Source organism: Lissotriton helveticus, chromosome 12 (genome assembly GCF_964261635.1).
Source record: "Lissotriton helveticus chromosome 12, aLisHel1.1, whole genome shotgun sequence".
Taxonomy (NCBI): domain Eukaryota; kingdom Metazoa; phylum Chordata; class Amphibia; order Caudata; family Salamandridae; genus Lissotriton; species Lissotriton helveticus.
The window spans coordinates 376,538,677-376,555,418 of NC_136073.1; the positions used below are offsets into that span (position 1 = coordinate 376,538,677).

Here is a 16,742-nt window from a genome sequence, read left to right on the forward strand (position 1 = left end):
GAATGCCTCCCAAGCGGAGGTGTGCGGCCACTGGACCTAGAACTTTTGAGAACACACGGGGTGCTGACCGTAGTCCAAAGGGAAGGACTCTGAACAAAAAGTCCCTGCCAGCCACTCTGAATCATAAGAATTTTTTGTGTCTAGGGAGGATCGGCACATGAAAATAAGTGTCTTGAAGGTCGAGGGTGGCCATGTGATCCCCTACCGAAAGAAGCTGGAGGATTTCTTGAAGTGTTAACATCCGGAAGGACAGTTGTTTCAGGTATTTGTTGAGGGCGCGCAGGTCGAGGATGGGGCACCATTCTCCCGACTTTTTCAGTATGAGGAAAAATCTCGAGTAAAATCCTGTTCCTCTTTGCAAATGAGGGACTTTTTCGATCGCTCCCTTCCGAATCATCAAATTTATTTGGGAAAACTGCTCCTTGAGATGAGCAGGAGGTGGACCCTTGGCAGGAGAGTTTGGAGGGATCTTTGATGAATTCCAAAGTGTGGCCTCTGGCCACTATATTCAGGACCCACTTGTCTGTAGTAATTGCGGACCAATTCGAGTAGAACTGGGATATTTTTTCTCTAACCTTTGACTGGGGGGGAGGGCAGAGATGGTAGCAGGTGGCGTGTCTCATTGTTTCTTGGTGGAATCTCCTCTACGGTAGGAGGGCTTCCTTCTTGATTGCGAGTAGGAGTTACCTCGCTGTCCGTATGACTGTTGCTTATAAGGTTGGTATCTCTGATTACTTTGAGAGGTTTGGTATGACCTCTGTTGATTGTAGCCCTCTCTATTGGAGAAGGATCCACGTCCTTTAGCACCTCGAAAGGACGATTTACGAAACTGAAGGCTACCCAGTGATCTTGCTGTTTCTGTGTCCTTTTTGATAGCCTGAAGGGCCTCGTCGACATGCTGGCCAAAGAGAAACTCCCTATCAAATGGCATGTTGATTATTTTAGCTTGGACTTCTTGGTGAAAGGATGTAGACTTCAGCCAACCGTGCCTCCTTAGCACTGCTGCACCCGCTAGCTGCCTGAATCCTGTAGACGCCACATCCACTGCTGCATCGATCATTTCCGCAGAAGTACATTCTCCTTCCTGTAAGGTTTTCTTTGCGTCTGATTTTGCAGGTTCTGGTAGCATTTCAACGTAGGGGGAGATGTCTGACCACATCTGCCTGTCATATCTCCCTAATATTGCTAAAGAGTTTGCGGCACGGACAGTTGTTGCTGCCATAGTGGAGACATTCTTCCTAATGGAATCCAGCCGTCTGCGGAGTAGTTATAGGCGAAGAGGGGTTCCTGGCCCATCTCTGTGCCACTTGGGTGACGACCGAATCAGCTTTAGGTTGTCCTAGGAGGCATGCAGGTGAGTCGCCCAGTGCCTTATACTTTTTGTCCAACCGAGGCAAGACTGTAGGAAGAGAATTAGGTGTTTCCATGATCTTTAACCCTTCCTTCCAGATGAAAACTATGATGGGAATGATCCTTACTTGCCTTTGCGGCTGATCTTTAAAATCATAATGAAAGCAGTTGTCCTTCTTTGTCCCCATCGGTATTAGAAATCTCTTTGTAGCCCTCTCCATCAGGAGATGGAAACCTTCGATGTCTACTGGAGGAGAGTCAGCAGGAGTGGAGCAGATGGTGATGGAGTTTGAATTTGGCATTCATCCCACTCCGACAAAACAGATTTGTCATCCACCTCTCCCTCCTCTCTGTCCTCGTCCGTGGTGTTAGCATCCTGGGAATGGTGAGATGGTGCTGGAGAAGGTGGTCTTGAAGATCTTAAAGAAGATACAGAGACCTGAGGCATGGGCGTCGATGGGAGAGAGACTGCCGATTCAGATGGAGGGAACCGGCTATAGTAGTCGTCCAACATGTATTGTCAGTTATTGAGCAGGTCCAAAGGCATCTGTGCTGTGGGCACCATGGCAGAAGGTTGATCTACCGGCTCAGGGAACGGTTCTTCCTCCTGATCTTCCTCCTGATACTTAATGAGTAATTCCGACGGACTCCTAGCAGTGCGGAACCAGTCATCTACATCTGATTGTTCCTCGTAGTCTTCCAAATCCAGCAATTGTTCAGGTAACTTCAGTGGGGAGAGAGCCTCCAATGAAGAGCCACATCTTTCCAGCAAAGAAGCTGCCGTAGTCGGCGGGGCAAAGGAGGCAGTAGTCGGCGTGTGGCGGACCAAACTCGCAATTCCGTGCAAGTTGACAGAAGAGGCGTCGGTGATCTTGCCTCCGACGGTGCCGTCATCAATGGAGTTGGTGTTAGGATAGTGACCGCCGACGAGGCAGTTGTCTTCATCGACAAGGCAATCTTCGTCGACGATGTCTTCGACGACGAGGCAATCTTCGTAGATGAAGTCTTCGACGACGAGGCACTCTTTGTCAACGATGAGGCCATCAACGACGAGGTAGTTTTCGTCGACGACGAGGCCGCTGACAAGGCAGTCTTCATCGATGATGCAACCATCGACAGGATCTTCTTAACCTTCGTCAGCGTCGACGATAGAGGACATTTCCTTCGTCGACGAGATGGGTCTAACTGCAACAGAGACCAGCGTCGACGGAGATGAAGCTGATGACATTATCATCTTAGGTGTGGCGACGAGAAGGTAATTGTCGACGTTGAAGTAGCGTCGACAATGAGAATCATCGACGGAGGAGCCGCCGAGGACGCCGTAGACGACGGGGTTTTCTTCTGAGGAAAATCTTTCTCAGGAAGCCTTTTTGACGCCAGAGACTTTCCAGTCTTTCTTGGGGGGTGACACAGGACTTGATTTTGAAGGTGAAGAAGCCTTTTTTGAAGAAGGCATGCTAGAACCCTTAGAGGGTTGAACTTTTCTCGACACCTTAGCCCCAGGAGAAGATAAATCAATCAATCAATCAATCAATCAGAGTACTTGTAGAGCGCACTGAGGGGAGGGGGTGCTGCTACTGCTCGAAGAGCCAGGTCTTGAGGAGTCTTCTGAAGGCGAGTAGGTCTTGGGTCTGCCGTATGTGGGTAGGGAGGGTGTTCCAGGTCTTGGCAGCGAGGTAGAAGAAGGATCTACCGCCGGAGGTTGTTCGTTGGATGCGGGGGACAGTGGCGAGGGCGAGGTTGGCGGAGCAGAGCTGGCGCGTGGGGGTGTAGAAGCGGAGTCTGCTGTTAAGGTAGGCTGGTCCGGCGTTGTGAAGTGCTTTGTGTGCGTGGGTGAGGAGCTTCCTCAGCCATCCTCTTCCTGGAAGACACAGATGAACCTGAGGCCACACTTCCCACCTCAGATAAAGGGTTATCCTGATCTTTAATCTTCTGTAGCCACAGAAGTAGGCGTCCTTCTCTATCTTTGAGGGTCTTCTGAGGGAAGGTCCTGAAAATCTTACAATCTCTCACCTCATGATCTGGATGAAGGCAGTAGATGCACTTTTTGTGGGGATCTTCTGAAAATAGCCAGAGCTTCCCACAAGATTCACAAGGTCTGTATAGAGATTTCCCTAGCAGAAAATATCCTGAAAAGGGGGTGAAATCCAGAAAAAATAGTGAAGTACTGAGCAGAGCTCAGGGAGACTCCCTTTACACGACGTGCAGTAGAAAATCTGAGAGCCTGAGCCTCTGGGGAGAACATTCTGGTGGGTGCTGTTCCCTGATTGGCTGCAGTTTGGACTGTATTTAATGACTAGGATAGTCATAGGTTTGGAAGTTTTTCCCTTGTAGCTTTGGGCTACTTTACTTCCTGGTTTTATGCTACCAAGGGTTTTTGGTTATAATGTGCATAATTATTGCTTTTTTATGTACCGTGGAACTCCCACCCTGACGACGGGGAATGATTCAGGCATGTGAATCTATGAAAGACACTCCAATACTGGAGAATGTTTGTTTCCGACCCAACTGCATTATCTCTACATTCAAATAAGGCAGACTAAAATGACAAAACTCCCCTAAAACAGGAAGCCCAAACTATAAATAACATGATAAAGATGTACCTGTCATACTACAACAGATCAGAGATTCTGAATTGTCCTTCCTCAACCCCCTCCCACTCAAACACACACAGACCTTCAAATTCAGTTTCCCACGCCTTGATAGGGGGATATAGAGAACCCAAGGTCAACATTCTATAGTAAGTAAAACTTTTATGAAGTCAATTTTAGCAAAAACATATACTGAGTTTGTGACTGGTGATTGCCTTTTCCATGTGAAACATTTGGGTGTTTATGTCATTGACGTTGCCTCTCTTTTTGATTGGAAATGAACAGAAGTTGGATTAGATGGATTAACATATTGTCAACGTGGCTGTTGTGCGAAGAAACGGGGTGGGGAGAGAAACAGAAAATGCCTAAGCCTCTAAAAATGATTCAAAGGATAGTAGTCATGGGATTGGCTGGAATCTCTTGAAGGTGGTAACAGAGGACCAGTCTGCTACATTCATAATGTCATTGAGCCTCTCATTATCCTCGCCTCTCGCTCAGTAATAGAACTGAAACTATGCTTTTTGTGAACTAGGACATTTTTCATTGTTGTTGCATAGCAGAGCCAAACATAATATTGTGAAATGTATGCTCTTTCGCCACCTGGGCATACATTGGAGGATCAGCACTGTCTGTGCAACAGAATGCAGGATCTGTAACTTAATGGAGTACATCTCATACTGCAAGAGAGCCCTTCCCTATCCAAGAAACAAACAGGGCACACTGCAAAACCTTCAAAATAAGGCAGTCATTTCGTGAACCTCCTAATTAAAAGGGGTGCAAGACAGCCTGCTGAATCTGTCCAATTGCAGGGTGTGGACTCCTGGTAGGTGGCACACTGATAGAACGTGGTTATTCAACTCGCAATTCCAAATTTTCGAAACAACCTGCAGTCTCTCCATGCTAATTGATGGACAACATGGCTGTTCTACTGTCAGCACAGGCTGATTTCTTTATCTCCGACCCTTGTGAGAAAAGTCTTTTAGGTCCAGGATCACTGGCTTTAGCAAAAGCACATTTAATTTGTTTTGACACAATTCGATTTGACCAGGCCACTGGCATTGATGCCCTTTACATATTAAAACACATACAATATAATCAAAATACTTATTCAAAGACAAAAACATAATAAAAAATAGCAGCAACAATTTGGGTCATTTACTGTTAACTTCATTTGCATTTGTGCAGACTATTTCTGCAATTATCTTGGCCTTGAATCGCTGATGGTTTAGTGAAGCAAATATATAAGATGTAATAGGTTCACTCCACATGTGTTATCAGAGGAATCTGTGGTGTAGCAAATTTCAGAATATCTAGAAAAACCGAAGACAGCCTCAATAAGGGCAGAGTAAGGGGTCATGAAAAGAGATCTTCCAGACAAAACTATGCCTGTGCTCATTGTGAGTGGGCCAATCACCCACAACCGGAAAGGCTCCAAAATGCAATGTGGAGAAATCAAGATTTTTCTTTGGAATTTCTGACAATGTGGGTAGAAGCGGAATTTGGGCAGGCAGCATCAGAAATCTACCATACCCTCACATTTCCGGAAGCAAGTCACTTCAGGGTTGTGTGGCTTACATGAATCCCCCTACTTTTTCTTGCACAGAACATTCTGCACATATCAATTGTAGATAAAGTAACAGATTTTCCTCTAATTTATGAGAGGGAAAGTTCTGGAATCAGTATGGATCAAAAAAAAGTGCTACCATCCAGTGTGCACCCATTTTGTCCATTGAAAATGGTACCCCACACATCTGTGTGGGCCTATCACTCTCGACAGAAACAGATTAAAACTTGGATCGCGTAAAGTCAATGAGGTCTTCACATGGTTACCGTTTTGGTCTCTTTCTATAACGTGTGTTAGGCCCACCCAAAGATGGCATTAAACCTCTTTTTATCGGGAGAAGTGTGGGAATGCAGAATGATAAGATGTTGGTCATTGGCTGAAGTTCCTGAGATCTCGGACACATAAATATGGGATAAATTGTGATTGATCCATACGTTGATGTTCCAGAGAATTCTAGGTAGGAAAATAATATTGGGATACTTGAAGGCCACACCACCCTGGATTCCCCAGGGTTGCTAGTTTTCAGAAATGTGCAGGGGTTGTTATAGGGTTTGTGCAGAGTGGTACAGTTACCCGAATGCCAGCTGACCCCGTGCTTTAATTTAGCAGTGATACTTTTGACGTTTGCAGAGCATTCTGGTTATGAAAATGTGCTTGATACTTTTCAGTTGGTGAAGGTGGGAATTTGCAGCCAGGGCAATTTTGTTCACATAAGGAGTTAAGGAGCAAGAACTGTCAACAAAGATGGCAAAACATTTTATGGTAGCAGAAGAACACAGAGAGTAGCTGAATTCCATGAGATTGTCACGGACGTCAAGGGTGCGCGTTTTGTGGGATATGCCAATATTAATAAAAACTATTTTAAGAACAGCCATTGAGGATTTAATTTCAGACAGTTTTCAGTCACCATAGCAAACAGCCAATACATACCTCTTTGGATTGTGGCAATGCGAGTAACTAGGAGAGCTTTAAATAAAGTTGAGTGCCATCCGTATATTAGTGAAATTGAATATAAGAAGCCAAGCGTTTCAAAATACAGATTGGAAGAATTGGGGAAAAGATGGAGCCTTGCCAGACTCCACAGGTTATCTGAGCATACTTGGAGGAGAAGTTACCCAACTTGACTAGGTGAGAACACCTGATGAACATGGATCTAAGCCAATTGAGACAGAGCCTTTGAGGCCCATTCTGGGTTCAAGGATTTAGAGGAATTGGCATGGTTGACGTTGCCAAATGACTTGTATAAATGGGTATTGGCGGAGAGCGATGTTAGAGAGAATATACTATTTGGGTAATGTGAACTAAATATATGGCAGGTGTCAGCCATCATGCCGGAGTGCTTATCCAATCGACTGCCCTCATGATCAAGAGATGGATGTAAATTACAAAGATTAGCTATTACTTAACCCCTTCGACGCTCATGACGAGCTGGGCTCGTCATGGTGTAGCCTCCTCGCACGCTCATGACGAGCCCAGCTCGTCATGAAACAATGGGATTCACGATTTACCAGCACAGCAGGGGAATATCCTCAGCAGCAGAGAGGTTAACTTAAACTTCATGCTATTCTGATCATATCAATGTCTGCAGTATGATAACGCTCTTCAGAGCTGGGTGGAATTACATTTCTTTTCAAGTGCCTCATGCATTGATGAGCTTTTAGGAGAAATACAATCGTTGGTGATAATGCATTTCCAATAGACTTTGAAAATAATAATACTAAGTTTTCTTTGTTTAACGATTTGTTAATCTTGGGGAGATGAAAAATGCCATAGGCTAGAGATATGGGCGTTGGGACTGCTGAGACTCTTGGTTCTCAATATTAATGCTCATTTGAGGGTCAGCAAAGTCAGTTCTCTTAGTTCGCTACGTGTTTATCTATTTTGCGACCTGAAAAATATGTATTTTATAGTGGATTAGACTAGAGATATATAATAGTTGTACTTCCGCTTGTTTTCCTGTCTTTTAATTCTCTCAGAAAAAAAGAATTCTGAAAATAGTTAAAGAGATGACTATTCCTTTTGGGAGGACACACTTCATATGTCAGAGAAAATTGCTTTTATAACCTAGAATTCTTATTGAAATACTGTATTTATAATTGCATAATGCCACCTCATTAAGAACAGAAACTTTAATTGTTTCAGAATCTACTTCCTGCTAACCATGTCCATTTCCTTCTACACATAGTTGACTTTTCGAACCGGAAGTATCCATTTTCTGATTTTAAACTCAAATGTCAAGGAGGGAATTATTTGTTAGGTTAACACAATTAAAAGTGCAGATGGAATGTTCATTATATACTGGAAAATAATTCAAAACAGGAAAGAAACATTTAGTTGCAATTGAATTCACTAAAACATTCAAGGAATAAAATAGGAAGGGTAACATACCTGGGTCTCTCAGGGGATGGATATGGACTACGAGGGGGAGGCGTGCGGGGAACAGCAGATCTAGGAGCTACAGTGGCAGCAGGTACCAAGCCATGAGCTATATGTTTCTAAACAATTTAAAACATGGTTAGTTAGTAATCATATCAGACGTGGCACTGTAATAGAAACATTGCCTAGGCCATTCTTTATCAATGACTTTCAAACAGTACCATGGCACTAGCAGAAAACAAGTCATTAAAAATATATCTCATTAAGTACCATAAATGCTGATGTGCAATGTACTACAAATAATAACAGAAATAAAAAAGCCTTAGCTATACACTTTGCCAATGCATGTTTTTGGTCATAATGACTAAAGCTCGCCTGCGCTAGGCCTAAAAAAGACATTTGAAGAAACAAAAGAAAGTCATCTTTTACTGCCCAGACAGAATCTACTGCTCTCCGAGGCATGTGTATGCCAAGCGCACCTTCGCCAGTACGACACTACTATGTTACCGGAGTGTTCTGTGTGTGACTCAAACTCAACCTCTTTAGTGCAATGGCACTAACCTGGGTCTGCTCACTGACAGGGCCGGACTGGCCGTAGCGGGCACCGGGCAATCCCCTGGTGCGCCGCACGGGTGGTGGCCGGTTTTGGGCCCCTGGGGCCGTTTTTTGTTACTATGCTGCAAAATCGGCCCTGTAACAAAAACGGCTGAAACCGGCCCTGGCAAAGAGCTTGGTGCCCCCCCCCCCCCCCCCACCCCGGGGTGGAGGTTAAAGGGGGTGGGGGGCGGCCGAGCACTTTGCCAGGGCCGGTTTTGGTTCCCAGTCCGTCCCTGCTCACTGATGAGTTCATTGGGAACCAATTTATATTTTTGTAGTGGCGACATTAAGCAATGCATGTTCTCTGACCACACATTTCTATCACGATTTCCTGTGATGCTGAAATGCTAAGAACCGACACAAATACACCAGGAGAATACGACAAAGAAAATGCTCCTTGCCATATGCTAAGAGGAAAGATAATCGCCAGCCAATGCTTACAATATGAGACGGGGGGCACTCTGACCAGGCTGAAATGGCACAGACCGTAAGATCAGAGAATCTGTAGCGCAAATGTCACTAAATGCTGAAAGGTGACCCACTCACTGCCTGCGAACTCTCCAAGAAGACTAAGGGGCCCAATTAGGATGTCAGGCGGATTGCCTCCGCCAGGCTGGCGGTAGCCACCATCGGCCTGGCGGAGGCAATCCGCCCGACATCCACAATAGTTCCCCCCCCCGGCCATATTAGTATGGCGGACGGACCGCGGCGGACGGAAAGACTGTCCGCCTCTTTTCCGCCCCGGTCGCCTTGCGACCGGGGCGGAAAATGTTTAATTTGGTGGCGGTGTCTCATAGACACCGCCATCCATATTACAATGGGCTTTCAGACATGCCTTTCCGTGGAGACATCATGCGGTCTTCACTCTGGGGGCCCCCTGTGGGCCCCCAGAGTGAAGATGGGGTGGGGGCTGCACAGGGGGGGTACCTGTGGTACACCCACACATTTGCTTAAACAAAGCGGCAGGCACCGCGCGGTGCCTGCCGCTTTGTTTATGCAAATGCTGAAATGCATTTCTAGCATTGTGGCGGGCGGTGCTGAAAGCAACGCCCGCCACAATGCTAGAAATGCAGGATGTGCCCGCCACTGTGGCGGGCACATCCTAAAGCCCCCCACGGGACCGCCGCCCTTATGGCGGGCGGTCCCAATTCCCGCTAGGATGACGGGCGGACAAAGTCCGCCCGTCATCCTAATGGACCCCTAAGTTTAGACATATAGCAGCCCTGGAGCACGTGAAGGTGATTTCAATCTGTCTTGTGAGCATTCTCTTCATAATGTCTCCTTTTGTGATAAAGGTCTGTCTCCTATTCATATCCGGCCCAATGAACTCTGCCCAGGCCAATGCAGCAGCTAAGGACATGAGCAGCCCATGGGCATCTGCAGATAATTTCAAATAGACTTCCATAATGAAAACAATACCAAAAAATGATCGCTTTACGTATAGAATGCCTTTATGACATATGATTATGACATATGACTATGCCATATGATTATTAATAGCTCCTTTTAGATGTAAAACAGTCTATCGGGAATTGCAATGCAAGCATTCCTTTGGAGTGGAATGAACACAAAAAAACACAAGGTAGGAGAGAAATACTTCTCTGGGAAAGGGCCAGATTCAACTATGTATGTTTTAAACAAATATTTACAAAAGGTCTGGCAGATAGGTAAAGGTTCAGGACATGACAGACGGATGCCAGTGACCACGTGAGGATGTTGTGCCAAGCGGATAAATATCTGGGGCAGACCTCCTCTCCAATCACAGTCCCATGATACCCTTTCTCCTATTTACCTTATTTAAATAACATAGGTAGGTGTAGCAACCTGTCCTTTAGTAACAAGCACAGCATTCGATGTGTCTGCCTTTGCACTACACAATACAATGTTGTAGATTAGTGATCAGGACAATTGATTGAGATTTCAGTCCTGGGAAAAGACTGGATTAGGAATTTAAAATGTGTAGAAACGTGAAAGTAAGGATGATAATATAAAAAGGGTCACAATAGCCCTCACTCTTGTTTTCAATCATGCATTAGAAATGCATTAACAAACATTATGTTCAACTATCAACACATAATTTAAAGCACAGGTCCCATCTGGTGTTTTTTTGCACAGAGGTATTCTACAACACCAGCAGATATCCAAACACCATCTGGCTAAGAATTTCACACAAATGGTTACCATTAAATAGCTCTTGTTGAGCCAGCGTGCAGGATGCCTTGCAGGTGAAGGCGGAACCTATGATGTGGCATGTCACCTTGAGTTGGTGTGGGTCCATGTTCTTTTCTTTGCTAGCACATTGCACAAGTCTAATGATCTGTACCCCTAACGCACATGTTACTGTTGTACGAGAAGGCCCACAGTACCAATTTGTGACCAAGACAGCTAAAGCTGTATAAAGATATCTGTAGACAGATCTAATGGATTATTGAATTCCGTGACTTCAATGTTGCAAGTCTATGTTAACAGCTGCCATTGTGGCAGCGTCAACTTTCTCTCTGGTGCATCTACATGATTTTCCGGAACCTGGAAATTTAGGCGAAGATAGAACAACTGAAACTCATTCCCAAAGGTTTAAAAATCCGCAGAAAATTTCTAAGAAGTCATAAACATGTAGGGATCTTAGAAAACAACCACACTAGAAGACTGTATTTTATGCCGAAAATATGTGCCCAGCTTTGTATGATCTACACTGGCAAGGGCCTGTGTGTCTTTCTTCTCGTTTCATCTGTGCTGGGATCACTGACAGAATATTGACAACAAAAATATCGAGGTACAAAAATATCGTTGTCCAGAATATCGAAGTCCTATCTTCATAATGGTAAGTACAAAAATATCGGGGGGGGGGGGCTGGAAATATCGTTGTTAAAAATATAGTTTTTTTTAAATGTTTAAAAAAGAATGTAAAATAAAGTAAATAATACATATAATTAAAGAAAGATACAATTACTAGATAATTTTTAGAATTATAAATAAATACAATGTTAAAAAAATTATAAATACATATATAAGACATACTATATACATTAGCTTAGCTGCTGCCGTCGGCCAACGATCGTCACGTGCACTACCTTGGTAGTGGCGCGAACGTCCGTTGGCCGAGGGTGCCCCACCCGTTTTTCGAACGTTCAGCACTGGAGCTGAATGTTCGACGCAGGCAAGGTGTTAATAATATTAATACATATTTATTATAATAAATTATAAAATGTTAGAAACATATTAAAAATTATAAAAACATATATATACATATATGTATATATATTTATCTGTGTGTGTATATATATATATATATATATATATATATATATATATATATATATATATATATATATATATATATATATATATATATATAATGAAAACTATCCCGGTTGGGTAAAGGCTGTCTGCTGGGGCGGTCCGAGCATGGGTTGCTGGCAACCCCACGATTACAATCCCCTTCCTCCTTCATACAAGAATCAAAAGCGACACTGTGCACAATAGAATTTAATGGCTCCAAAAACAACGCGTTTCAGCGTTCGCCTTAATCACGCTCTTGACATTTACAATTCATTTCAGCCATTATAAACAGTTCTTGTACGAAGGAGGAAGGTGATTGTATAATCATTTCAAATATTAAAATATTTGTAATCTATTACAATTACATTTGACACTACATTAACAGCAACAGTAGGGAAAATGTTGGATAGCGGAGGGAATACAATTACTATTCCCACTCCAGGGTATGCAACAGTAGGGAAAGTGTTGGATAGCGGAGGGAATTAATGTACTATTCCCACTCCAGGGAGTGCAATGGTAAGGAAAGTGTTGGATAGCGGTAAGGAATAATTTACTATTCCCACTCCACCAAGTACAACAGTAGGGAAAGTGTTGGATAGCGTAGGGGAATAATTTACTATTCCCACTTCAGGGAGTGCAACATTAAGGAAAGTGTTGGATAGCGTTGAGGTAAATATTACTATTTCCACTCCAGAGATAGCAACAGTAGGGAAAGTGTTGGAAACCATTGGGGTAAAAATTACTATTTCCACCTCAGAGTTTGCAACAGTAAGGAAGGTGTTGGATAGCGGAGAGGAATCATTTACTACTCCCACTCCAGCAGGTAGAACTGTAGGGCAAGTGTTGGATAGCGGAGTGGAATCATTTACTATTCCCATTCCAAAGAGTGCAACAGTAGGGAAAGTGTTAGATAGCAGAGGGGATAGAATTACTATTCCCACTCCAGCAAGTGCTACAGTAGGGAAATTGTTGGATAGCGGAGGGGAATAGTTTACTATTCCCACTCCAGGGAGTGCAACAGTAAGGAAAGTGTTGATTAGAGGAGGGGAATAATTTACTATTCCCACTCCAGCGAGTGCAGCAGTAGGGAAAGTTTTGGATGCGAAGGGGAATAATTTACTATTTCCACGCAAGCAAAATAATTAACATTAATTAACAAACAATTAATTATTTAATTTTTTTTTTTACCTCCCACCATATTCCCATATAAATGACACTACAAATATTGTAAAACATAACACGATTAACATAATTAACAATTAATTAATTCATTAAAATTAACAAGCAATTGGCCCGAAGTAGCATTGCCCTGGTGGCGCTGCACCTACTTGCTTTTCTTTATTGCTTTCTATGCACGTGTGGTGGGGGGGGTTGGGGGGTGTCCGGGGTTGGGGGGGTGGAGTTGTGGGTTAGGGTGGGTCACTGGGGTGTTTCTATACTGAGCATATTTTATGAGTCTACTCTAGCATTTGCTGCCTATGTAATTGCTGTTTTGATACTGTCGTGGTGTTCTTCGGTTGTGGAGATGCCACATTCCCAATGCTCATTTGCTCAATAAAATTGGTTGTGAAAAAAAAAAATTAACAAGCAATTTAAAAACAATCAACAATAAAATATTTCACACTACTAACACTATAAAACAACTTAAAATAAATATTATAATAAAGAATTAAAAAATATATATTAATAATTAAATTACTTCCCAACCTATTCCCCAATGAACCCACTCCTAACAAAATAACACAAGTAAGATATTTACCAATTAATTAATAATTAACAACTAATTAATAATAAATTAATTACCACAATTAATATAACATTTTAAATACATAAATATTAATTTCTAAAAATTATTCATTAATTATAATTAAATTACTTCCCACCCTATTCCACTATAAACCCACTACCCGCTACGGAACCAAAATGCAAAATGTTATTTTGAAAATGCAATAACTTCTAAAAATCTAACACATATATTAAAAAACAAATGCAATACTTACACAAAAAAAATAAAACACATACATGTAAAATACAGACTAAAGTACATAACACTAAATCAAACAAGTATATCTTCAACAACGATATTTTTGCTAACGATATTAATTACTTCGATATTTAGAAAAACGATATTACTTACCTTCAACTCGATATTCTTGACAACGATATTCTGACTGTCGATATTCTTGTAGTCCGAGATTTTGGACACGATATTACTGCTACTTGATATTTCCTACTCGATATTATGTCTGTTCACCTGACTTGTATCCGTCTATTCTTTGCTCTTTTAGTGTTTATCTTTTTCTTCCAGCTTTTGCTGCTGCAATTTCAAGATCTAACACCTTCATCTCTTCTTCCTATTTTTATCTTATGTACTATTTTCTCTTTTTTTTTTAAACAAACTTTTATTGGTTTAACAATCATCCATACATGTCTGTGTTCTCAGCATCATCAGTGTGCACACACTTTGTTTCTGTTTAGGGTCTATTGCTGCAAGTGAGTTCCAGGATGTGGGTCAGTCCGATATACAATGAGAAACAATACAACCAGTACTGATATTACGTCTAATAGATCGTCTAGACCAGTGTTTCCCAAACTGTGGTCCGCGGACCCCCAGGGGTCCGTGACACATTCCCAGGGGGTCCGCAGGCAACAGTTTTAAAAGCACAGAAAAGTTTCTTGTATAATTAGCAGCTTTCCAGCAACAATAAAAGTGTCAAGAGAAAGCCAGTGATTAATGTACCTGCTGGAGCATGAGGAGAGTTTTGTTCAGTGGCAGCTTTGACTTAACTATTGTAGCACTGAGAGTTAATGTGCCTACTGCAAAGAATGTGTAACATGGATTTTAAAAAGCAGCATTTTATGTGCATAGGTTCGTGGTTACTGCTTTTGTCACAGAGATTCTGTTGTTACTGTGCACTTCATAAGTGACAATCGTAATGTAGCAGAGGGACCTATAAACTGTCATGAAAGAGCAGCTTGCAAACTGCGTGGTACCAGTTAGTAACTTTTGTTTTTTTCCCAGTTATTCATTATCCTGATGCTGCTAAAAAGATTTATTTGGGTGGAAATACATTTTTAATGTTAAAGTCAGTGCTAGCCACTGTGTTATGTTCTAAATCCTGAGTTTGTGCTTTTCCAGACCAAGCACTCTTTAAACATTTTATATGCACACTGATTTACATGTACGATTCAATGTCTCTATATGTGTGTGATGTAAAGTCCTCCGACATCCTACAATGGTATGAGAGATGCTATAAAACAAATGAAATACATGTGACTGAGGGGCTATTACTTCAATATAAAATACTAAGGGGCAGATGTACGATCCGTTTTATATGCGCGAACGGGTTCGTGAACCCGCTTTCACATGCAAAAACGTATTGGGCCATGTACATTGCCTATTTCGCGAGTCGCAATTTGTTTGCGACTCGCTAAATAGGTTTTGCAACTTGCTATTTGGAAGGGGCATTCCCTTCCAAATAGCGAGTCTTAAAACCATGTACAAATATTTTGCAGTCGCAAAACACTCGCAATTACCACTTACTTCAAGTAGATAGTAATGAATTCGCAACTGGGAATGGGTCCCCAGGGGACCTCTTCCCCTCTGCAATAGCATGCAAAATTATTTTTTTAAGGGCAGGCAGTGGTCCCAGGGACCTCTGCCTGCCCTTAGAAAATGAAACGAAAACGTTTCATTTTCTTTTTTTTTTAAATGGATGGTAAATGGGATGCATTTTTTTTTAAAACTGCTTTATTTAAAAGCAGTCCCAGACATTGTGGACTGCAGAGCCCAGCAGGCACCATACCTAGGAGGGCTGGCATTCCCAATAGGCTTGCAAATTGCGAGAGGCTCATTAATATTAATGAACCTCGCAATTTGCGACCCCATTGGGAATCCGAAACAGTGTGAAACATTTTTTTTAGCGACTCGCAATTTGACACTCGCAATGTGTCGCCAATTGCGAGGCGCTAAATGAAATGGTCGTACATCTGGCCCCCAAATCCTTAGGGGTAGATTTACAAGCCCCTTGCGCCTCTTTTACGCCGCCGTTGCGTCCCTTTCGTGATGCAGCAGTGGCGCAAAAGATGCGCCATGGTGCAGGGTATTTACAACATGACGCATCTGGGAGATGCGCCACGTTGTAAGCCCCTGCGCCAGAAGGAGGCGTTCTGGCGCAGTAACGCCTCCTAAAAGTGGCTGAATGAAATCTACAAGATTTCACACAGTCACTTTGGGGCCCATGCTGCGTCAAAACCCTTCGCCTGCTTGAAGCAGGCGTAAGGATTGATGCAGCATTAACAAGATTCGGCCCCCCAGAGCACTGCTGGTGCTGTGTCGCACTTGCGACGCAACTCCAGCAATGCGCCACCTTTACGGCACAGATGCGTCATGCATCTATGCTTTTTGCCCCATGAGGCGCAGCATTGTAAATGCGGTGCATCAATGGTGGCGGAGGCATGGCGCACAATAAGTGGCGCATCCCTGCTGATATGCATGGACGCATCACTTATTGTAAATCTGCCCCTAAGTACTTTGAGTATTTGTTTTGTGTGCACACGTGTGTATTTTTTTCGAATTACTGTTTTAATATTTGAAATTTAACTCATACAAATTGCTTGGGGGTCCCCGGCTTCCAGTGGTGACTCAATGGGGGTCCTCAGGAGTCAAAAGTTTGGGAACCACTGGTCTAGACCTATAGCCTACAAACGACAAAAACAGTGACAAATGCCGTATTCAACAACAATCTCCTCCTCCCTCTACCCTCCCTTCTACCCTCCCTTCTACCCTCCCTTCCCCCCCCCTCCCCCCCCCTCCCTCCCCTCCGGGGCGCCATGGTTGGGCCCATTGTTGAGTAGGAGGCAGAGGTCTGGCCACCCTCTTCTTGGTTCTATCGTCTGATACCAACAGTACCACTTGTACCTTCAATATGCTAGGTTGGCAAAGTGCTTCACACTCATCTAGTCGTTGGGGGAGAAATGATCCT

At 43.1% G+C, this 16,742-nt stretch overlaps 1 protein-coding gene across 2 annotated transcripts in view; it reads right to left on the bottom strand.

The window, feature by feature from the left end:
* Nucleotides 1-16,742, bottom strand: part of CEP89 (centrosomal protein 89) — a 1,224,823-nt gene that overhangs the window by 1,186,434 nt on the left and 21,647 nt on the right. For both annotated transcript variants that reach the window (XM_078670561.1, XM_078670562.1), the window contains exon 2: nucleotides 7,894-8,000. In XM_078670561.1, the coding sequence (XP_078526687.1) occupies nucleotides 7,894-8,000 (107 nt within the window). The remainder of the gene's footprint in view (nucleotides 1-7,893; nucleotides 8,001-16,742) is intronic.